This window comes from Empidonax traillii, unplaced genomic scaffold (genome assembly GCF_003031625.1).
Source record: "Empidonax traillii isolate 1590-97213 ecotype Southwest subspecies unplaced genomic scaffold, ASM303162v1 scaffold31:size1920502, whole genome shotgun sequence".
NCBI lineage: Eukaryota > Metazoa > Chordata > Aves > Passeriformes > Tyrannidae > Empidonax > Empidonax traillii.
In genome coordinates this window covers 40,307-60,323 of record NW_020955224.1, presented here as the reverse complement: position 1 = coordinate 60,323, position 20,017 = coordinate 40,307, and the positions used below count along the sequence as shown (strand labels likewise).

The 20,017-nt window shown below is 44.0% G+C and overlaps 1 protein-coding gene across 1 annotated transcript in view; it reads left to right on the top strand.

The window, feature by feature from the left end:
- CAPN13 (calpain 13) overlaps window positions 1-20,017 on the top strand; it is a 79,569-nt gene that overhangs the window by 39,998 nt on the left and 19,554 nt on the right. Inside the window, exons 4-12 of the mRNA XM_027911135.1 lie at window positions 2,943-3,012; window positions 3,888-4,006; window positions 8,541-8,674; window positions 10,526-10,700; window positions 11,585-11,656; window positions 13,379-13,464; window positions 14,870-14,944; window positions 16,331-16,497; window positions 18,585-18,730. Of these exons, the coding sequence (XP_027766936.1) occupies window positions 2,943-3,012; window positions 3,888-4,006; window positions 8,541-8,674; window positions 10,526-10,700; window positions 11,585-11,656; window positions 13,379-13,464; window positions 14,870-14,944; window positions 16,331-16,497; window positions 18,585-18,730 (1,044 nt within the window). The remainder of the gene's footprint in view (window positions 1-2,942; window positions 3,013-3,887; window positions 4,007-8,540; window positions 8,675-10,525; window positions 10,701-11,584; window positions 11,657-13,378; window positions 13,465-14,869; window positions 14,945-16,330; window positions 16,498-18,584; window positions 18,731-20,017) is intronic.

The window sequence follows — 20,017 nt, the reverse complement described above, 5'->3', positions numbered from 1 at the left end:
AATGAAGTCTTCAGTGGGCCAGGGAAAGCGAGTGATGATAGCTTTGTCCTGAGGGGATGAGTTCAGGCAGAGTGCTTGACTTGCAGCCTGTATGGTTGCCTTCACTGCTGGACTCAGAGATACTCTGGGAAGAGACCACATGCCTCCATCTTCTCTTCCTCCTCCAGCTAAAACTGAAAAGTCTTCAGGAAAATGCCACAAAGCCTCATCATAATTACTCGGTGAAACAGGACACTGCTTCGGGACAGACTTACAGTTAAATCTGTGGTTTCTTTCTTTGTTATGCAATTGGAGCACTAGCTAATTGTGAGGCTTGCACATTTTGTGTAGTAGTTAATATGTTTAGCTGTGATTTGCAATAATAAATGATACAGTGTTTTGTGACTGCTGTATTCTTGCCTTTGAAGGAAGAAGAGCTAATTGGAGACTTCCTTTCCTTCGGATTGAGAAGGTTCAGATTTCCAGAGTGTTGCACCCGCCATAATTATGCCCTCTCTAAGCTCTTTCAGAAACCCTCTGCTCTTAGTTCAGACAGCTGCCAAGCAGCACCTTTCCATGGCTAGTGGAAAAATGATATGTGCTGTTTTCCAGTTATTACCCCTAAGTCCATGGGGAGCATGTCCTACTGAAGGCAGAGCTTAATGTGTTATGGGTGTTGGGATTTGAGTGAGAGTGTTTGAGTGTTGTCTCTGATAGCCACAGAGATGTCTGTATGCACAGTCAAGGCATGTTGGCTGGGACTGACTTCAGATCACATCTCTCCTGGTTTTAGACAAAATTAATGGTTTTACTCAGCAAGGAACCTGCTTACTGTCTTAACTGATCCCTGTTGCTTACTGGGGAGTTGAACACCTTGATGGGCAATAGGGTATCTGGGGAGGCATCTAACGGGCTGACTTTTCAGCCAGTCTCCGTAGGAGGCTGTCACGATCCACAGTGCAATTAAGAGCTTTATCATCCCAGCACAGAGCAGAGCATCAGCCCTTTTCTCAGAAATCCCATGAAGACGCAACTGCCTTCCCATTACTTTCATGTTCATGCTTCTAGATGGTGGTTATCCCTGCGGCAGCTCTGCACTGTGGCCCAGCCACCCTGCCTCTGGTGACTAAGACTTCAACAGCCTCAGAAATGATGGAGGAAACAAAAATACCGATTTGTTTGTGCTGTTTGTTGGTTTTCTGGGATGGTTATTGGTACATCAGACACACACAAAGGCACAGGCCAAGTTCAGAGCCTTGTGGTGCAGATTAGCCTTTCCTTTTGAGGGAAGCAAAAGCTGTCAGGGAAAGAGAGGCAGGGAGACAATAAAGCTGGGGCAGATGTAGAGTGGAAGGGAGAAGGGCTGAGAGGCTGTAGGATAAGCAACCACTGCTGCTGGTGACCACCATATTTTAGGTCTGTTGCCGTGCCATGGGTAAATCTCTTCTCACAAATCCCTGAAGTCCTGGGATAGGTGTGGATAACTGCATGAAAGCATCTGTCAAGGAATACGCCTGCCTAGGCTGCTCTCCCCCACGTCAGCAGTGCTATGGGAGCACAATCTGTCTGCCAGCCTGGAGCAGTGACGTTGTGTTGCATCTTCTCCTGACAGGGAAACTTCTTAGAGGGGTTTGATCACTGTGAAGCCATTTCAGAAAACTGACAGCATTTGCTAATGCTGAGCTCACACAACCGTGCAAGTCATGAGTCACGTTGTGAGCTGGTCTCAGTTTTGCGCAGCATGTCAAATCAATTGGGGAGAAGAAATGCCAGGGCCTGTTCAAGGAAGAGCTGCTGTATTATTTTCTTACTCAGATTTTTTTTCCTTTTACCTCTTTGTTTTCTTAGGTGCGTGGTCACTTGCTATTTCAGGCTGATTGTGCTTTCAAAACAGAGCCTTACCCAGCTGGAGTGTGCTGAGGGTTACTCATGGGGGATGCTCAGGACATTCCTTTCTGAGCACTCAGATATCCCAGGCCAATAGCAGATGCAACTGGGAGAATGGTTCACATTTTTGTGTGCAAAGCCAAGCTCTGAAATGTTTTCTTCTTCACTACCCAAGCAAGACTCTCAAGGAATGCAAAGAAAATTTTCCTTGAATCAAAAATGTCAGCCAGGCCTATGGGATTTTCCAGGCAGAGATTAAGCTCTCTTTCTATATCTTCCTCACCAGAGTGATGAAAAGCAGCCAGGCTGACCTGCATTAGACCTGAATGGAAACACAAAAGGCTCACAGTATAAAATGCTCCCAGACCCAGGGCTGAGCTGAAGTACAGACCCTGCTCCACTTTTCTTGGAGACCTGTGTGTCCCTGCCCTACTGTGCCCCAGGAAACTGCATGATTTTGCAGCCAGGCTCAGGGTGCTCTCTGAATGTTGTTAGTAGCATTAGAGAAACCCAAATGAAAACTCAGTGAGCACTCATCCACCAGTGCCCAACTCTAGGAATAGTTGAGCAGACTAAAGGAGAGATGCCTCCTGTTTTATTGATGTCAGGCAGGGAGCCCCCAGTGGTCTAGGGGAAAAGACACTGCACTGTCACTGCAGAGACCCGGGTTCGATTCCCGGTCGGGGCCCCTCCCTGGGCAGATGGAGCTCGCTAGCCCTGTAAGGCAATCCATCTACGTCCTGAGGACCTCGCTGCCACCGTCCAAGCTTGCTTGGCCCCGGCAGATGAACCTCAGGATTAAAGGGTGGGCTCAGTTCCGCGCACACTGTGTCTCACCTAAAAAATCCAATGCGCAGGCTGGAAGGTGGAAAGACCTTCCCCGGTTCTTCGTTCGCGAAGAGACTGGTCATTAACATTAACATTAACATTGATGTCAGGCAACAAAAAATCTGTGCTCAATAGAAATAGTTTTCAGCTACGGAAAAGATAGGCAAGCAAGGGTCTTCAAGGGGCAGGAACACACTGCTGGCAAAGCCTGGGTATTCACGCTGCTCTTTGCATTTTATTTTCTCTAGGAGCTTCAGAGAAATCCTCATTTGATCATGGATGGAGTTAGCAGATTTGATATCATGCAAGGAGAAATAGGTAAGGTTATATTCTTGTTTTGGAAAAGATGGGCACAAGGCAATAACCTGTGATTGCTTTGCTCTGTTCCGAGTGCTTGGTGGGAAGACATGGACAGGGGTAGCCACAGTAAACAACTAGTGTAGGTCAATCCAGACTCACACAAGTCCACACACAATTTATTGCAGCTATTTAAAAGGATTCCCAAATGCAGCAGCTGAAATTCTTGTTCCTTATATATGGCACCTGCCTTCTTTCTATACAAGGACAAGCATAAAAAGGGAGTTCCAAGTAAGATTAGGCAGATGCTTCAAGTACAAGGGTCAAACACAGTTAACTGTAAGTAGTTAAACAGGCTCAGCTCCAACATGTAGAACTGAATTTTCTTTCTATCCTAACATGTTCATTTGACTGTCAGCGTTTTCTTTCCCATGAATATTTCTGATCATCTTCTCTGATATTTACTTGGTATCAGAGTATGTATCTGCAGCCTGTATCAGTTCCATCTTTAACTCCTGGTCCATTACCATGTTTGTCTTTGGCAGCATCTCTGTTCCCGTATAGAAAGATGTTTCTCACCGCTCTGAGAAGTTTGAAGGTTTCCTAAACAATGTTCTAGACCATGAGTCTTAACATGACTGCAAAAGATAGGAGGAGCATGAGAGCAGAAAAGGATGGCTGGGTGGCATTAGGGTTCCCAGTGAACACTGTTGGTGAATACTGGGTAGTGGCTCCGCACTTTGAAGGAGGAAAAGGAGACAGAAGAACGTTGGTTTCTTTTAACAAACTGATTCTTAGGTGTCTCAGATGTTGCAGCCCATTCTTTCTAAAGAGTTAACTGTGATCCACAACAGCGAGTAACTGACTAAATGCACTGGATTCTTCCCTCCCCTGAGGTGACTGCTGGATGCTGGCTGCCCTGGGCTCCCTGACACTGCGCAAACAATTTTTGGAAAATGTTTTACCAAAGGACCAAGGATTCCAGGATGATTATGCTGGGATTTTTCATTTCCGGGTATGTATTCTCTGTCCTACTGGTACCACTTGAGCTAAGATGGTTGGATTATATAGGGGTCCAAACTGCAGTCCCACATCTCAACATCCTTGAATGCTTTGGTTCTTCAGTGCTGGCTCCTAGTTCAGAGTTTCACAGAAAATCCCAAGTTTTCTAACAACTCCTGTGTTCCAGGTGGTGCAATCACACTTCAGGGAATTTGATGCCCTTTTCTGAAAGTTATGACTCCAGAGGTACCGGTGCCAGCTGTTCAGATAGATTTGTGTACATATATGTTTTAGATGGAATTCTGGTGTCTGCTTTGATTTGGACAGTCTGTTATGACTGTCAGCTCACCTGAACTATCTATTTGGACTCATTTTCTGTTTCCCCACTCACCTTGCCCTCTTAGCTTGTTGAAATGGCTTGAAATGACAAATCCTTGGAGACAGATCAGAGAAACAGGCTTTTGATATTTTGAAAAGAGAATTGTTTTAGAGAGAAGAACAAGGCTTTTTAGTAAATCTCACTTTCAACCAAGTCCCAAAATTCTCTGAATCTCCCAGGAGGTTGACTGGGATTGCAACTGGCAGGCCCTGCTTGCTTGCATCTGAGTCAAACAAATATCTTGTGGGATTAGAAGAGCTTGCAGTACGATTAAGCTCCAGAAGCTAAACTGGATGTAGAGAGTAAATATATACTCAGGCATTCATCATCCCTCTTTTTTTTCACAAATCTGTTTTGTTATATGCCATTTAGTACCAAGCAAAGAGCTCTGGCAGTGAGACTCCTTTGACCTCCTGGAGCTCTTGAGGAGCAGAACCAGGAGGATTACTTTGTGGACAGTCTAAATTTTGCTCCATTCCTTTGCTCCTCAGAATACCAGATGTTTCTATCTTGGCCCATTTCCAGCATAGAGAGCTACACTGTATGAGATAAACCAGCTGAAGGGACACCAGTATGCTTAAAACAAATTAAAAGGATGCAAGCTAGATTGTCTTTCATGGGAGCTTTGAAAAGATTAGTTAGGCGCAATCCTTAAATCTTAAGCAGTATAAATACCTCACAGTATTTGAAAATGTTTTCCCTGTCATCTCATCTGCAAATCAATGCAACTGTTTTTGGCTTTCCTTGAGCAATAAACCCCTGAGAAAGCTACTCTGAATGGAAATGCTTCTTTCAATTATTCCATCAAAGATATTTTACTGCCATCCACAGGCTAAGCCACCAGTCCTCAGTTCAGTGAAGAATCGCAAACAAGGCACATCATATGCTAATGTAAAAATTGTAGCTTATAACTTTTTTACGCCTTTTTGGATCTGGACCATGTTGTCTCTCAGGAATAAAAAGGGCTTCTCCAGTATTCCTACACAGCCCTGGCTGTTAGGCTGCAACAGTCAAGGGTGTTCAGCACTTCATCAGCTCTAGTTAGGATGGGCGATGTTGTTATCCAGGGAATAATTACCGTGACACTATTTCCTCAGGAATTAAGGCAGTCCTGTGTTTGTATAGGAATCACTTTCTCTGTCACAGAAGCTCTGATTTGATGCCTGTGAGGCAGAGTGTGCCACTCATTGTGACAGTGAGCAGCAGCAGCTCAGCCTGGGAAAAACCCAGAAATATTCTCCAAGGACTACAGGGGATTATGGCACAGTGCATCAACTCATAACCAAAGGGATCTGCTCTGAGTGTTAATGTCTCTGGTCTCAGGAAGAAACTGATGAAACCCTTAAAGACCGCAAGTGGTCAAGACCTCAGTTTCAGGAATCATTCAAAAGGTGCCTTTTAACACCTTAGAAGAGAGAGTAGCTGACAGGCATGGGATTTTTGCTTTGCTCAATTCCAGAACTGGATTTCTCTAAGATCCCTGTTAATGAAGAGAAAAAAGGGGGCAAAATGACCACACAGCATTTCCCCTTTGACCAGCAGAACCCTAAATGTGTTGCTGTCATCTCACAACTGTCCACTTCTTTTTCTTCCTATTAAGCACAGGAAAATAAAGTCCTGATTTAAAAGGTTCATCACAAATGCAGAAGTGGAGAACTTCCCTCCTTGCATCCTGCCTAAACAGTGATTCTTGGTTTTGTTTACTACCACAGTCACATACTTAAATCCTGAAGGTATAAGGAAATTTCACGAATCTGGAATAAAGCCAAAAACTGAAGGCCTTGACCCTCTTTGAAGGCATATGGAGAAGAATAGCTTCTTCTCTACCTCTCTTTCACTCCCAGAGTATCCTAGGGTTTTCCATAAGGTTTCTTATTCCCCCTCTGACTTTTCCTGTCCTTTTGAGCTCAAATGAGACCATGATCTGACAGTCTGTGACAATCAGAATAAAACAGCTCTCTTTAGCTAGCTGAAGAAAAATACAGTGTGGTGTTCAGAGGGCCTCCAAGCTTGAGCTCCCTGACAAAGGGGGCCAAAGAACTTGGCTTTTGGAAAAATGTCACTCAGTGGGTTTGTGTTGCAGTTTGAGGAGCTTCTAAAGGGTTTCTCCCGGCCACTCTGTGAAGGTTTCCAGGGCTGAGATCAACCCCCCCACCGATTTCTCTTTTTATAATAGGAACATAAGTCTTAAAATTACCTGTTTTCTCAAGTTCAATACAAATCGTCTTACTCACTTTCTCATTTTTATATCAACCTTTATATTAACCTTTACCCCAGGTTCAACTAGAAAATCTTCATTGTTAAATTCCATTAAAATTACAAATGTTGTCTTTATTATAAATAAGAAAGGGTGAGATGCAGGGGTTTGAAGTTGTTAACTTTCTTGCCTATCATTGGTTCCTGTGTTGCCATAGTTATTATATTGTCTCCCTGCATTGGCTAGCCAAATGGCCAATCCCCTCTTTTCCCCACCAGCCCTTATAAACTGGGGGGAGATTTGAATAAACTCTCTTTGCTGCTGGACTTCCTGGGTGCTGCGTGGTCTCTGTCTCCTGGCATAGGTACCTCCGCTGCCTGTCCCTGCCACGAGGGACGGGTGGCGGGGGTAGGGGGGTGATCTCAGCCCTGGAAACCTTCACAGAGCGGCCAGGAGAGACCCTCTAGAAGCTCCTCAAACTGCAACAGAAAGGGGGCTGGTGGGGAAAAGAGGGGATTGGCCATTTGGCTAGACAATGCAGGGAGACAATATAATAACTATGGCAACACAGGAATCAATGATAGGCAAGAAAGTTAACAGCTTCAAACCCCTGCAGGTTTGGACTGCATTAATCCCCACAACCAGTTCTGTATGTTCTCCTTGTTTACCCATTGTGTTTGCACTTGAAGAACCATGGGGAGGTGTGGCTGGATGTCACACCTTTTCTCCATACAGACCTGCTTCCATATGTCCACTGGTGACAGAAGGGCAGGTTAGGTGACTGAAAAGGCATCTCCTTTTGGACAGTCCTTTCACCTCGCTCTATTTTGGGCAAAGGACAGCAAGTCGAAGGCTTTTCCTTAAACCTCATCCTGCCAAAATCAAGCAGAAGCCTCAAATCACTCATGGAGCTCAAGTTCCAAGAGCCTAACCCTACCACCTCCTGCTGGCGCTAATGTAGGAAGTAAGAGGCCTGGGTGAGGCAGAATGTAAGTAGGATCAAACTTGCTTTCAGCTTAGCAGGCTGTAAGCTGCTTTGCTGCTGGGCAGATCTGGTCTTGTGCTTTTCTAGCAGAACAGCTCATTTCTGAGTTTTTCGTTGACCGAAGCTGTTGAAATAAAATCATGCTAGACTAAATCTGTTGCTGGCACACTTCCACTCGAGTCCTTAGCATTACTGCAAATAAGAGCTTGGCCTCTTATGATGGCGAATCATGCTAAGCTACATTAATCTGCTAATGACTCTGGGAATGGCTCCTTTAGTTCATCCCCACAGATCTCTTTTCCTATCTTCTCTCTTGAAAGGTTTCGTCAGCTGGATCAGCTGGAGAAACACCTGCTCTGTCCACATGCTGGAGAGACCGCCTGTGTCCTTCTCATCCATCAAGGAGATGGATAACACCTCAAAGCAGTCTTTAGTCACTACACTGTCTCTGTCTGTGACAGCATGTCAGAGTCTTAATTGAAACACAGAGCAAAGAAAATCTAGAGGCTGGATCTTGACAGAGGCTCTCTGGCCAAAAGCTGTGCTGCAGGGGAAAATCCATGTGCAGCTGACGAGTGAGGCTCATGGAACCATCTGCATGATCATTCTTTATCATCTTGAATGCTTCTATCACCCACGAATATTAGCATATTTCCCGTGTTGAATCTCTTCTCCCACTGATTGAAGGACTATTTATATTCCCAAATGACTTACCCTGCCACTGGGAAATCCAGCCAATTGGTAGCTTGTTTAACAATGTGGACTCTTAGCCTGAAGCAGTTCAGGAGAGAACCATGCTTTAGATTAATTCCTGTGGGGGGTTTTATTGTGAGGTTTATGGGGTTTTTGGTGGGTTTTTTTGGTTGTGTTTTTGTGTGTGTGTGTGTGTGGCTGGGTTTTTTTGTTTGTTTGTTTTGGTTTTGGTTTGGTTGGGTTTTTTTTTTGCTTTATATATATATATATATATATAATTTATTTATTTCCAGTTCTGGCAATATGGAGACTGGGTGGATGTAGTGATAGATGACCGACTGCCAATCCTAAATGGAAGATACCTGTCTGTTCACCCTCGAACTTCAAATGAATTCTGGCCATCCTTGCTGGAAAAAGCATATGCCAAGTAAATATACCTGGTCTATTCTTCTGCCCAGTGCTGAATAATTTCTGTGGGTGGTTTCACCCTCTGCCTTGTGCAAATCACACAGGGAGGAGTTCAGGCTGACACCTGGGTATGTTGTGTTGTGCTCATGCAAAGATCCATGGCTGCCTGCAAACATGGAGCCAACATAACCTGGAGATGTTGATCTTGAGTTAGACCTAAATGTACCCAGTTCAACTCTGGGACGTTAATGCCTGAGAAGTAAAATGAACAGGGCAATGGCTAGTGACACAAAAGGGGCTGGGATCTCCTGTTTACTTTAAGAAAACCTTTTTGCCTCTGTTTTTCTTTCCGTATTGTTCTCTGTTTAAAACTGCAGACTCTAAGCAGGGATTATCTCTGTTTATAGTCACTAATCAGAGATCACGTGGATATTTGGAGCAGGCCGTGAGAAGAAGCGTGCATGAAGAACATGCCCAGGCACAATACATGCACTCCTGTGAGTCTCTGGTCAGCTCTCACCTCACACCTCTTAGCTGAGGTCCCCAGAGTACTTCAGGGTAAATAATGCTCAATAAAGAGACAATAATTTTAAAAAGTCCTCTGGGGAGTGAAGGGATCAGAGTGCTGTCCCTTAGTATTTGCCCATTGCCCATTATTAAGTTTGCTGAAGAAAAATTCCTGTTCTAGGGGTAGCATGATGGGTTGGAACTTGGTACCTGAAGCTGGTGTAACATTTGCAATGCAGTAAAGAGGATTCGAAGAAAATAGATAATAATTTTGGCAGATTTGGTCAGGAATAAGCAAATGTTAAAGCACCATCACACCAATTCATGAATAGGATTCATTTTGCCCTGAGATATCTCAGAAAAGTTGACTCAAGATTTAGTATCAATTTGCCGCATAAGATTTTAATTACAATGCATACCAATCCTCTATTAAATTAAAGTTGCAAGCAATGCTGTTTATGAGATTCCCATTTGAGAAGTTATTCCCCAGTGCCCAAGACAAATTCTTTTCATCAGTGTAGGACAAGGACAACTCTTCAAAATACAATTAGCCGCAGAGTTCATTTGATTACATTCATTAAATACAGTGTGTATGGTGGGGTTTAACAGCATGATCTACCTGCTCTAAGTACGGCATGTTCCAGCTTATTTGCTGTCTCAATAAAAACCATGCGATAAAATCAACAAGGACTGTGTTTGCAATATTAAATTATTATCCTATTATTGCACTCTAGCAGAGTGAACTGGAAGCAGTGCTTAAAATTTTTTCTATCTTGCCTTGGGAGCATGGGCAAATACCTTCACCTCTCTCTTTTTCCTATTTCTCTTTAGCAAAAGGGATAGTGGGCATTTTTGTGAAGAGTCATGACAAAATACGGTGTAGAAACTAACAGTTAAGCTGCATTTGATCTGAAACATCCATTTGAACTAGTCACCCTTGGCCCCCTGTTCAGAAACTGGATGCTTCAAGATGAGATGCAGCTCATCTCCCTAAAATGTCTGTGTTGGCGTGAGATGCACCTTATTATTTTCTACTGTCTGTGAATGACTCTAGACGGCTGCCTCAGATGTGGATGAATACATAGGAAAAGCTCCCCCTTTTCTCATTCACTCCACAGGGCATGTGTTGTGTCGGGTCATGTGTTTCAAACACATTTCCTTTCATTACCTGGTCACAATGTCTACACACCCCAGGCTCCCCACCTGCTGATCACCTTGATGCACATATCTATTTTGGAAATGAGTAATGTACATTGTTTATAAAACACAGTGTATGGACTAATTACCTTTTATTTTCCCTCTTTTTTAAAAATTTTTTTCTTTTTTTTTTTCTTTTTTTTTTTTCTTTTTTCTTTTTCTCCAGGCTGCGGGGCTCCTACCAAAACTTGAATGGAGGATACCTTTCTGATGCTTTAGTAGACCTCACAGGTGGAGTTCAAGTGCAGTTTTCATTGAAGGATCCACCTCCTGATCTGGAGGAGATACTGAAAGCAGCTGACAAATCTCGGTGTCTCATGGGGTGTAGCACCCCAGGCCATGTGAGTCACAGGGCCAGTAATATGCTTCACTTGGTTTACTGTGTTTGCTCTTTAAGTTGTAAAGGAAGTCTATAATCACTCCGTGCAATAGTTACAGTTTATGGATGCCTGAAGGGATCTTGGCAGCAGAAAGTATGTAAGGTTATTTGGTAAGGAATGTTAAGACATTTGGGCAGATGTAGATGGATTGGTCTGTCAGAGAGGGAGCTGTGGCTTCTCTCCTGGGTAATTCCACTGCAATAGAGGAGTGTCCTCTTGCAGCGTGACTGATTTTGACCTCACAGGTTTGTGATCAATTCTACCAAAGCCAAAATGTCCTTTCCTTCTGCGAGAGGATGCTATTATCACATCGTGATTTGAAGGTTACTGGTATTAATGCTGGGAATGTGCAAAAGGCTTTGTGATACTCAGTGAGTATCTTGATAAAATGTCTCCAAGGCTTCCCTCACAGCATGTAGGGGAGGACTGCAAAGTGTGTGACATTGTTTCTGTAGTGCCTGCTTCACCAGGACGTGAAGCTTGGCTGTTGCAAACAAGCCAAGGACCAGCATCTGAGCTCAGGTGGCTTATGTTGGGCCGTGAGCAGCAGAGAAGTTCTGCAGATCCGCAGTCTTGACTGCTGGTCACCCAGTGCAGCTCATTTTGCAGTTGCCGTAGCTCTGGACCATTGAAGAACTTGCAAATAAGTGGAGAACCATAGTTTTGTTAAATTTACTGGCTTGCTTATGGCTGGGAACAAGAGTCACATTCCTCTAGAGTGAGTATTTCAGTATGTGAGATACTGCTGTAGTCAATGGCAGCTTTTTTTAGTGCTGTTCTGGAGCTGTGGCTGTACCTTCACAGTGTGGCAGAGAGCTAAAAGCTGTGCTTTCTCCCTTCTGCAGCCAAAGAGGAACATAGAGCTGAGGAATGGGATTGTACAGGGTCATGCCTACACTATCACAGGAGCTGTGAAGGTAAGATCAGGGACTTGTTCCTGCCTGGAGGTCTTGTACTGATGATCCACTACAGGGCAGTTGCACTGCTGTTCCATTCAGAGAATTTTAATTAGTGTCGCACTTAGGAGGGATTGTTGAAAGCCCATAGTTCAAATTCCAAGAGATGGAAGGATTCTGGCACAGCAAGAAGAGGGAGGATATCCAAATCTATAATTTTTCGTAATGGAAAAATGCAACTTATTTTCAATTTTGTTTTGGGACACTTCAGGAGCAAATAAAGCATTTCTGGATATTTTCATTCCATGCTGACTCTTAAAAATTTTGCTTTTCTGTTTCAAATAGAAATAGAAGCACTAGCTGAAATTGTGGGATTTGTCATATGATGCAAATCTACATTTGTTCAGCTCAATCACAAGCTGCCAAAAATCACTGTGTGAGAAGTAAATCTCTGGTTCAAGAACAGCATTTCTGCATCTTTTAAAGCTGTTCTACTCATGTAGAACTGCTCTTGGCTGGATATTAATACTGATGGTCTGAAAACAGAACCAATTTATCACATGGATCAAAAGAAATGAAGGATTTTTTGCAACCAGAAGTTAGAACCTGCCTTACCCAGTAAGCTGTAGTGCACACAGGGAGAGCTAACAGTGAGCAAGGCCAAGAAGGAAACCAAACAATAGCTGTGCTGTCAAGCAAGGTAGCTGCAAAACATCTGAGTCTCAGAATCTAAAGTACTTTGGAAAGGGGACATTGTTTTCCCTTGGCTGTTTTCTCCCTTCTCCCTCTCTCTTTGATGGTTTCTTGTACGAGCTTGGCTTTGGTTCCTATCCACTCATGCCATGGCATGCTTGGTGCCATCATCATAACATGCTGCTTCTTGGAGGACACTTACTTGTTATCAAGAGGTTATGAAATGGCTCCAAAGAAGGCCCAGCTGTGTCTCTCCAGCTCAGGGGCAGAAGGATCCCTAATTCTATTGGAGAAAAAGCAGACTGTTCCAGCCTCCTGTTGCTCATGGTATGTGCAGAGAGGAAAAACAGCCTTTACCCCACATTATGGAAGTGCCGAGGCATCCAGGGAGCTGTCTTGTGGGGAAATGATTGGAGGCTGGGCCTTTGCCTGGGAAGAATCTGCCATTGCATTTGTCTCCAACACTGCCTGTGTGCATAAGGAGAGATGGAAACAAAAGGGTTGTTTCTCCTTTCCACCATTTTGGCTTTACTGGCAAAAGTGAGTTGCCTCTGACTTAAATCAGTGGCAGCAAGAGGAGAAAAGCACCAGAAACCTCAGCTGTTGGAAACCCCAGTACTGTAGATATAGAGCCACAGACTCTGTTTATCATCTCTCGGTGCTGACTGTTGGCTTTCACTCCAGGCAGTCTGGTGACCTCGTTCCTCAAAGTCTCTGCCTCTGCTGACTCACAGGATCAGATGTGTGGAATTAGGCACTGGAATTTCCCAAGGCTGTTGAATTCATGTGGTGTAGCAGGAATGCTGATGATTCTCTCTGTGTCAGTTATTCATTATCCTCAGGAAAGTAAAATGGGAGCAGTTTTCTCTCACACATCATTCCTTTGCAACATAGCAAAAGGCATTGCTTTTTAGTTGCAGTCAAATGAGATCAGAGGTTAAACCAGGTCTCTAAGGTTTAGAGGATGATCCATTTTATTACCCATCTCTTCACTGAATGTCATGATTGTGAAAAGCTGTGACTGAGTTTGTTTTTCTTTCCTCTTTACAGATCCGCTACAAGAACGTCTGGAAACATATCATCAGGATCTGGAATCCATGGGGCCATGGGGAATGGAAGGGGCCCTGGAGTGATGAGTATGGTCTTAAAGCTTTAATGTCATAGAGAATCGATCTTTTATAGGCTTATTGTAAAGAACCTCTGCCTTGTACCCATTTTAACAAAACAGATATTTCCAAATCAATTAATTATAAGTGTTATTTCCATCTGCAAAGCAACTGCCCATGGAAATCCAATCCAGGGGAAACTAATGCAGTCTCACTAGACTCAGGTATCCCATCTTGTCTGGGTGTACATTTTACCTGGTGCATGATTCCAGATAAGTCTGGGATGAAAGAGTTTTTAATTCCTTGATTTAGCTCTGACCACGTCCCTAGATGCTGAGTGTCTGCTTCTATTGAATTTCTTTGCAGCAATCATGCATGCGTCTTCCTCCCTTTCCTTCCCCTGCCCTGATTCTAAATCTGGGAAGAGGATGGTGAGACAAATCCATGGAGTATGGCAGTATTGAACACAGAAGGATAAAAAGGGTCCTTGGTTATTGCAAAGGCAAAGTGCCAGAGAATGGCTTGAACTGACCTTTTGGAGCCCGGATGCAGCTTTGGGGATGCAAAGACCTCTTTGCTGCTGTGTGTATAGCGAAGACTGGCCATTTTTTGACAATCTACTATCTCTTCTGAAAAAAATGGAATTATATAGAGGAAGACTGCAACAGTGTTTCATAAAGAAATAGATGTTAGTTTTCCTGTTGGAATAGCGTCAGTATTTTCAGGACTAGAGAGATGTTCCTGTGTCACTCTTAGGTTATCCCACCTCTCCTTGTTGCTAGGATCACTCACAACTTCTCTGCTGAGAAAAGTCAGGCTAGCATGTTGCATCTGGATGGGGTGGTGGGTTGTGCAGACATGTTTAAGGCTGGGATAGTATCTATCTGCTCAGACAGCATCCTCCCATTTTTTGGAAGAGTGAATACAATCCTAGCTGTAATTGACATGTCAGTAGCGCATTCACAGGTAAGAGGCATGAATCAATAAATTATTGATTCACGCTCTGTTTAGTTATCTTAAACTCTGCAGAAAGTACAATTATCACTTAATTATAAACATGCAGCTTGGAAACAACACATTTGACTAGCTAATGTGCTCTCAACATGTGAATGAAATATCAGCACTTCAGAGTGCTATGCCTTGGTACCTCACTAACCCCTCCAGCATGGGGACAGGTGACCAGAGGCAGGATTCCCCATCCCAGAGTGGACAACTCAGACAGGCACAGCAAAGGTGCAGAGCTCTGTTTGCTGGCCTTGGCTATGAAGGTATCAAGCACGGTCCTGTTTCCAGTGTGCAGTTTGTTCACCCTCTCTGATCCCGCATTTCTTGACAGGCCGGTTAGAGAAATAGGCTTGCCAGAGAGATGAAAAATTGTGCAGAGAGGTGAAAAATTGTGCCTCACATCTTCTTGTTGATTTGTTCCTTTTTGCAGCTCTCCTCAGTGGGACCATGTTGAGCCTAAATACCGAGAAGCCCTCCTCAGAAATAAGGATGATGGAGAATTCTGGTATTTTCCTATTGATCCTTTGTCTACCAGGTTTTCTGTTTGTCTTCCTTATGAAAAAAAGAGTAATTTTGACAGTATTCTGCTCTTAGTGATGGCTCAAGACACCCTATGTTAGCTGTGTGCAAACAGCAAACTGGAGGTTGTCCTGAACCCATGGTTTCAGAAGAAACGAGACCTGAAAAAATGGAGCTGGCCAAGATTAAGTAACAAGCTGGTGAAAAAAATGAGAAGTGACAGAAGTAAAAACCCATCCCCCTGAGATCTGTCACACTGCCATTTCCAATAAAGTACCTGGCTTGAACCTTGAACTGACAAATGCTTGAAGGGGACAGGTGGCTAAGCAGGTCATAGAGCTTGTGCACTAGGCTGCTCTGCAGGTGTTGTGGTTTTTCACTGCCTCTGATTACTCTCAGATACAGTTTAGCCATGTATGAGCCATCCTTTAGAAAAACCATTATTATTCAGAAAGTGCACACTTGCCCTGTGAGGCTCTGAGGAAATCAGGGCAACAGCAAGCTGGTCTGAAACAGACACTTGAAGCTTAAGCAGAGGATGAATGTGAGACAGGACACTGTGGAGGGGCAGAGGGGCAAACATGTGCTCGAGATATCAGGACTCCACTCCTGAACATGCCCTGTGACTTACCTGAGGCATTAGGGACAGTTAGGGCAGCCCAAAGGCATTGAGAGCTGGTCTCTTCTGCAAGGTATCAGCCAGTGCAATGTTCTCAGTAATCCCCTTTTAGAGACATGGATGGTGAATGGGAATACCTAACTAGTGTCTTCACAGAATCACAGAAGGGATCAGGTTGGAAGGGACCACAGTGGGTCATCTGGCCCAACCTCCCTGCCTCAGCAGGGTCGTCCCAGAGCACACGGCACAGAATTGTGTCCAGACAGTTCTTGAACATCTCCAGTGAGGGAGACTCCACAGCCTCTCTGGGCAATCTGTTCCAGTGTGTGGTCACCCGCATAGTAAAGAAGTTCTTATTCAGGTGGAACTTTCTGTTCATCAGTTTCTGCCAATTGCCTGTTGTCCTACTGCTGGGCACCACTGAGCAGAGCCTGGCTCCATCCTCTTGGCACCTTCGCTTCAGATACTTGTAGGCATTGATAAGGTCCCCTCTCAGTCATCTCTTCTCAAGGCTGAACAGGCCCAGCTCCCTCACCCTTTCCTCATAAAGCAGTTGCTCCAGTCCCTTAATCATCTTTGTTGCCCTCCACTGGACCGGCTCCAGGAGCTTCATGTCTCTCTTGTACTGAGGAACCCAGAACTGGACACAGCACTCCAGATGTGTCTCACTAGGGCTGAGTAGAGGGGCAGGATCACCTCCCTTGACCTGCTGGCAATGCTTTTCCACCTTAAACTGCTTTTCCTCCTCTGCAGGATGTCCTGTGAAAACTTCCAAGAGCAGTTTTCATGGCTATATATATGTAACAATACCCCAACATTTCTGGACTTCGGAGATCAGCACTGCACAACATGGTCTCTGGAAAAGCATGTCAACCTGTGGAGTCCAGACCCTGCCACAAGAAGGAACTACTATTCCTCAGGTAATGAACACTCACTGCAGTCACCCAGTCCTCTCCGCTGATGCTTGTGGAGAGCACCAAATTGCAGAAATATTGATTGCCAGTTGTTAATGCCTGCCCTTTCGCATTACAGCACTTACCAGCTAAACAGGCAGAAACAAAGCAACAGCACTGGCTGCTGAGTTAAAACAGGAGACTTGTGATTTAGGAACCCTGGACTCTTTAAATCAAAATGAGCTTGTATATCTTCTTGCAGCCAGTTGCAGTAGATGTTACTGGGGACCTCATCAGAAAGTCTGACTTGGCAAATATGTAGCTGATTTTCCAGAGCAAGAAATACTCTGAAATTAAATGGATATGAAATGAAAAAGTTATGCTACAAAGCTCTAATTTTTTTAAGGTAAAAAGGTCTTTGAGCAGATAATATCCATTGGTTTTACTCCCTGTGCAAGGACCCTTCTGGCATTGCAAGCTCCGATCATTTTTATCTTAATTTATCTCACTTATTTTACAACTTCATCACTACTGGGGCTCTGTCTTTTTAATCTAAGATGGTAGCATGTGATCAGTGAAGGGGCTTCCTTTTTTCTGCAGTGCTGATCCCTGACTTATCAGCGAATGGGTTTTGGCTTACAGGCTTCAGGCTCTTCCTCACAGCCAGATTACCATGTCTCAAGGTGTGACAACAAAGCAATGCCTGTGCTGCTGCACACCATGGGCACTGGGACTGAGTGAACAGATGCAGGGGCTGCACTGAGAGTGTGTGGGCAGAGGCAGTTTCCTTGGAGCTGTGTTTTCCACCAGCACTCTAGTGAAGTCCCTGTCCTAGTACAGTCATGCTAATTTGCAGCTTTCAAGGCCACCCAAAGCAGGTATGCTAAAATTCCAGACTGGCCTAAGTCTTGACTGTTTTAAGCAGATGCTGCCATCTCAATCCTTTTTCCCAAGTTGTGGCGTTTCACTGCTTTTTTTATGAGGTATGCTTCCTGTTAACCAAAACCTTGGCCAAACAGAAGCCTTTTCCCTCTGTAGCTCAACATTCTGTCTGTCCACCACAAACACTAACATAAAGGAAGGAGAGGATAGCCTTGCACCATTTTGTTCTTTTCTATGTGCTTGTGATCTCCAAGCCACAATCCTTTTTAACTCATCCCCTGGGTCAAGACATCTGATTAAGAGTCACTGCTTCTCTGCCACAGGACAGTGTGCCATGTAGGTGAAGCAGATGTTGGGAGTGTTGAGAAATCTGCATGACTTTTATGACTTTGCCAGAGATTTCTAGAATGATTAATGTGCAATTAGTTTAACTCCGGATGCCTCAGATTCTAGAGCTAATGTGTAGACTACAGTGCTCTTGATGCCCAAAAAAAAGGCAGATAAAACTGTTTAGACAGAGTTTTATGCCTAGAACAGCAAGGTATTTATTGATTGACGGCCGGGCAGCCTGCCAGCTAGTGCTGGGAAAACAGGCTCCGAGCTGGTTAGGTTAGAATGAGTATTTTATACAGGTTTGGCAATGATTACATCATAACCACATACATATTCATATTATTGCATCATTACATTACAATATTCATAACAGGTGGAGTTAGGGGCGGAGATTGAGGCGTGGTCTCTATTTTGAGGAATATTATGGTGGTAGATCCTGCCTTACTTCCTCATAGGGTCTCAAATTCTCTCCTCTTCATCGGGTGACCTTTGTGACCTTTCATTCTTTCTATTGTTCTTGTGTTCTAATTGCTCAGCCTTAAAGAAACCCTTGGCTTTGGGCCTATTTACCTATTGAAATGTCTACCTTGGCTCCTTTGGCTAAGATTTATTACCTCTGGGCTCTTTGTACAATGCACCTGTAAGTATTTTAGGTCTGCAGAATTTGTACAGAACAAGATCTCCTTTGAGCAAGGTAGAGAAAATGGTGGGGGGAGAACAGGGGCCCCTGCAGCAAGATGCTTCAATTAACCCTTCTTCCTTCACTCTGTTGCACTAAAAGGATCTTGGAGCAGTAACTACCTATTGCTCTTGTTCCATATGAGTAAGATCTTACACAATAGGCTACTACTGGGACATCTTTGAGCCTACAATTAATCTGTTAACACTTTTCTCAGCAGGTGCAGTTTCAACAAACCCTCGATATTTTTTCAAAGTGCCAGATTATGACCCCCAAACCTATAATGTAGTAATTTCACTCATGCAAAAACACCCTGAGCATACACAGGATGCAAAAAACCTGAAGATTGGCTTTTTCATCACCATGGTAAGCACAGTCAGACATCATGCAGGCACTGTTGTTCTCTGTGTGGTTTATTATACCTGTATCTGGAAGTGAAAGACTGAATTGCCTTTTGGTCTGTAAAAGGAGAGCAGTCAGTATGTGGTGTGAATTTCTGGATGCCTTCTATTGTAAAACTTCACAGGAAAAGTAGAGCTACGCAGGCATTGCTTTCTTTATTCGTGTCTTAAGGAACAAACGTTGAACTTTTAGTTTTGTAGCATCTCACAATAGCTCTGGGAAACTCGGGGAGTCCCCAGGCTACAAGATGTGCCAGGACAGTATCCTCTGTACACACCAGCAGTACTGGTGACATGCCTTGCTGGCCTGGCACAGCACAGGACAGCCAGCACTAACCACAGCTCTTGAGCAGTATTCCAGGTACAGTAGAGAAGCAAATAGTCTTTGTTCCCCAAAGTGGGTTTGTCTCACTCATCTCCCTCTTTTCTAACACTGAAATGACACATAAAAAAAAATCATTTATAAAATACATGGAAACCTTTCTTGAGACCAGTGCAGATATCTGGGGCCTCCCCTACAATTGTCCAGTTTTCTTTCTTGGTTACTGTCCAAGGAGGTGCCTTTTCAAGAGCAGCTGTTGTCAGAGCATTACCAGGCTTACTGAAAGCACAATTGCTAGTGCAGATAAATGCTAGCCTTTTCCAGAGTGTTTTTGTTCTCTGAGGAGGGTGGGAGGGAATTGGTCTTAACCCAGAGAATAAGAGGAAGCAGAGGTTGCTGTGACACCAGCTTCACATTCTCCTCATCATTGAAGAGGTTTGCCCTAGTCCCAGACTTTGAATAACTGATGCTGTAAGTCTAACTGCTCCTAATAAAGAAAAAGCATGGCTTTGTAGCTCACAAAAACAGGGTCTGAGAAATAAGAGATGTCATAAAAGGAGCACCCTTCCAGCAAGTGAAACTTACTATCCCTGTTTGAGGTGATCCTCTGCCCTGTGCAGATATCAAGCCTGCAGGACTCCATGGGGCTATCTATGCCACTCAGCAAGAGCTGTTGCTCCTGGTAAAAGTGGGAAATTCACTCCTTTCAGCATTCCCAGCACTCACCAGGCTCTTGCATGACGTGTGTCCATGTCGATTAGTTACCCATCTTAACAGAAATGACCTTCACTGGAATATGATATCATAGGTCTTGGGTTCCTTGAAAAGAGGTTTTTTAATCAGGAAGCAGACTAGGGGACAGATATTCTCTATTCTTGCTTTATACTTAAAATTTATTTCTTCCCCTCCAGTTGATGCTCAGGTGTGTTT